The sequence below is a fragment of the Entamoeba nuttalli genome, assembly GCF_000257125.1.
Source record: "Entamoeba nuttalli P19 unplaced genomic scaffold asmbl_3453, whole genome shotgun sequence".
Classification (NCBI taxonomy): Eukaryota; Evosea; order Mastigamoebida; family Endamoebidae; genus Entamoeba; species Entamoeba nuttalli.
In genome coordinates this window covers 1-2,635 of record NW_008576096.1, presented here as the reverse complement: position 1 = coordinate 2,635, position 2,635 = coordinate 1, and the positions used below count along the sequence as shown (strand labels likewise).

Below are 2,635 nucleotides of genomic sequence, written 5' to 3'. Positions count from 1 at the left end.
AACTATTCAATTAGTAAAAAAAGAATAAAATACACAACATAAGAAGCATTGATGACATTTCAGATGAACAAGTTTTTTGAATTTGAAAATTATATTCTTGTTTTGAAAATGAGTCAATATTAGGACATGTTGGTGTTTGATAACAAAAATAAGTTTGGTTTGTTTTATCTGATTCATTAATCAAACGGTTATATGGACAAAATCTTATTTGTGTTTTTGATCTCCAATCATAATCAAATCCATTAAGACTATCAACAATTAATTTTTGTTCTTCACTATTAAACTCATTGAACGAATCACATTGATATCCAATTTTAGTATCTAAAACATACTTTCTTACTCTATCAATGGTAGGAGATGGATAATAATTAGTATCTCCATCTCCTATGTATGAACGAGGAATTGCTCCAGGTAAAAATACAGCTGTAAAAGTCCATGCATGACGTAGAGGAAAGAGAGGATCAATTAAATGAACATCTACATAATATGGTTTAACTATAGCAACACCACTTGGATAAAAAGTACCATAATCAACGTCTCTTAATTTTACAAATGGAAATTGTGTCCCAACTGGAAGAGCATTCATTCTATATTTTAATATATGAATGAACTTTTGCATTGTCTGAATTATTTGTTCTTTATTTCCTCGATATTGAAGATAATGTCCATCAAATTCACAAGCAAATTCTTTCATCCAATCACTTCTTCCCATATTATCTTCAGATGAGTCTAACATATGTAATTGAAAACTATTAAAATGTTGTCTCACTCGATTTCTTAATAATTTAATAGATTCATGTAATGTTTTCTTTGATTGATATACTTTCATATCACTAATAAAGATAATATGTGCATCATTTCCTGTTAAATTATATTCTAAAATATAGTCTCTCATCAATAAAAAAGGTTCCTTTGGTTTTGTTCCTCCATATGTAGTAAATTGACAAACATTATCAGACATTCTATAGATTGAACTATGAGTAATATCCATAAATCCTTGTAATACTCTGGCTTCATTATTAAAAATAACTAAACGAACTTGTTGTAGTGGACTGATAGAATTAATAAGAAGTGATACTCCATTTCGCTTTTCTTTAAAATTACTATTAGAACTTGAGACATCATAAAATATAAAGAATGTGGATTTACCAAATTCAATTCCTCTTGAATATTCAAAGTCTTGTGGATTATAATATTGTATTGTTTGAAACCCAGGATAAAATATTGCTGTGTTTGAGTGATGAATTGAAATGAATAATGGTTTTGGATAAATCCTTAAAAAGTAATTGGGAGGTTCTTTAGACCAACAAATATCATCATTATCATATTGTGTTGGATAACTGGAATAATGTACCATTGGTGAATTATAACTTTTCAAATAACATGATATTCCACAATAATATGGATGTTGTAATGGATAAGGTCCTCCTAGATATGATAATGGAAATGGTTGGTATTCTTCAGTTTGGTAAAATCCATGAATGTCAAATACACATGAAGAGGAACAACTAGCTCTAGTTTTATTTCTATTCTACAAAATAAGTGAAGAAATTTCTAAGTATAGAAGATTAAACAAACTTCAAAACGAGTTTTGTAAATAGAAAAAACGTTATCAAGAAAGTCATACAACCCATAACATTGAAAAAGAAAAATAATCAGTAATATATTCATTTGTCTTGAGACTGACAGTTTTAGTTATTACTAGAATCTTTATTAGATTAAATTCATATTGTTTTTTTATTTACAATGAATTATCAGGAATATTTCTATTGTAGAAATATTTTGTTGTATAAAACAAGAAAAGAAAAAAGAAAAAAGGGTTTAAAAAAGCAGAAAGAACAAGAATTAGAATATCATATTGTATGACCGAAGTTGAAGTTGTCAAATTGGAAAATACTCCAGAAATGGTTCAAGCATTAAATCAAATGTGTAAAGAAATAGTTACTGAAGATGGTAAAACTCCTGAAGAATTTGAAAAAAATTTACGATTAACAAATGAAGATGTTACTGAAGTACAAAATATCGATAATGACTATGAACGTGAGTTAGTTTTTTATCAACAAGCAATTAAATCAGTTATACAAGCAAGAAAGTATTTCAATGCTAACAAATATCCACATAAACGACCAGTTGATTATTATGCAGAAATGCTTAAATCAGATGAACATATGGAACGAATAAGACCTGAGTTGATGAAGATTCAAAAGAAAATTGAAGCAGTTGAACAACGAAAGAAGAACCTTGAAATGCAAAAAGAAGAAAATAAAATGAAAAAACAAAAAAGAAGAGAAGATGCTATTCAACGACTTAAAGCTAAAAAAGAAAAGAAGAAAGCACGTTTCAGAGATAAAGCACTTGCCAAACAAGGAAGATTTAATAAATTAGATGATAAGAAAATTACTAATGGTAAAGTTATGTTTGGAAAGAAGAAAACAGAAATGAGAAAACAAAAAAATGGTGGTAATCATAAGAAAGGAGGTAAGAGATAAGTGATTGGTATTGATTTTTTTTTTAATTTTTCTATTTACTTAATTTACATTTAATAAAGAATCGTCTTCAAAACATAATCTCATTGTAATTTATTTATTTTGTAATTTATACCTCTTAACGTTACTGGCTATTTGTTTTGTGTTTG

At 27.3% G+C, this 2,635-nt stretch overlaps 2 protein-coding genes across 2 annotated transcripts; one reads left to right on the top strand and one right to left on the bottom strand.

Moving 5' to 3' along the window:
* Positions 1–10: 10 nt before the first annotated feature.
* On the bottom strand, positions 11–1,357 carry ENU1_069060 (hypothetical protein; the record flags this gene model as incomplete). Its single annotated transcript, XM_008858379.1, has 1 exon — positions 11–1,357. The coding sequence occupies one exon, from the start codon at positions 1,355–1,357 to the stop codon at positions 11–13; it is 1,347 nt and encodes a 448-aa protein (XP_008856601.1).
* Positions 1,358–1,862: 505 nt separating this feature from the next.
* On the top strand, positions 1,863–2,489 carry ENU1_069050 (rRNA processing protein, putative; the record flags this gene model as incomplete). The annotated part of the gene is made up of 1 exon (XM_008858378.1): positions 1,863–2,489. The coding sequence occupies one exon, from the start codon at positions 1,863–1,865 to the stop codon at positions 2,487–2,489; it is 627 nt and encodes a 208-aa protein (XP_008856600.1).
* Between the last annotated feature and the right edge of the window lie 146 nt (positions 2,490–2,635).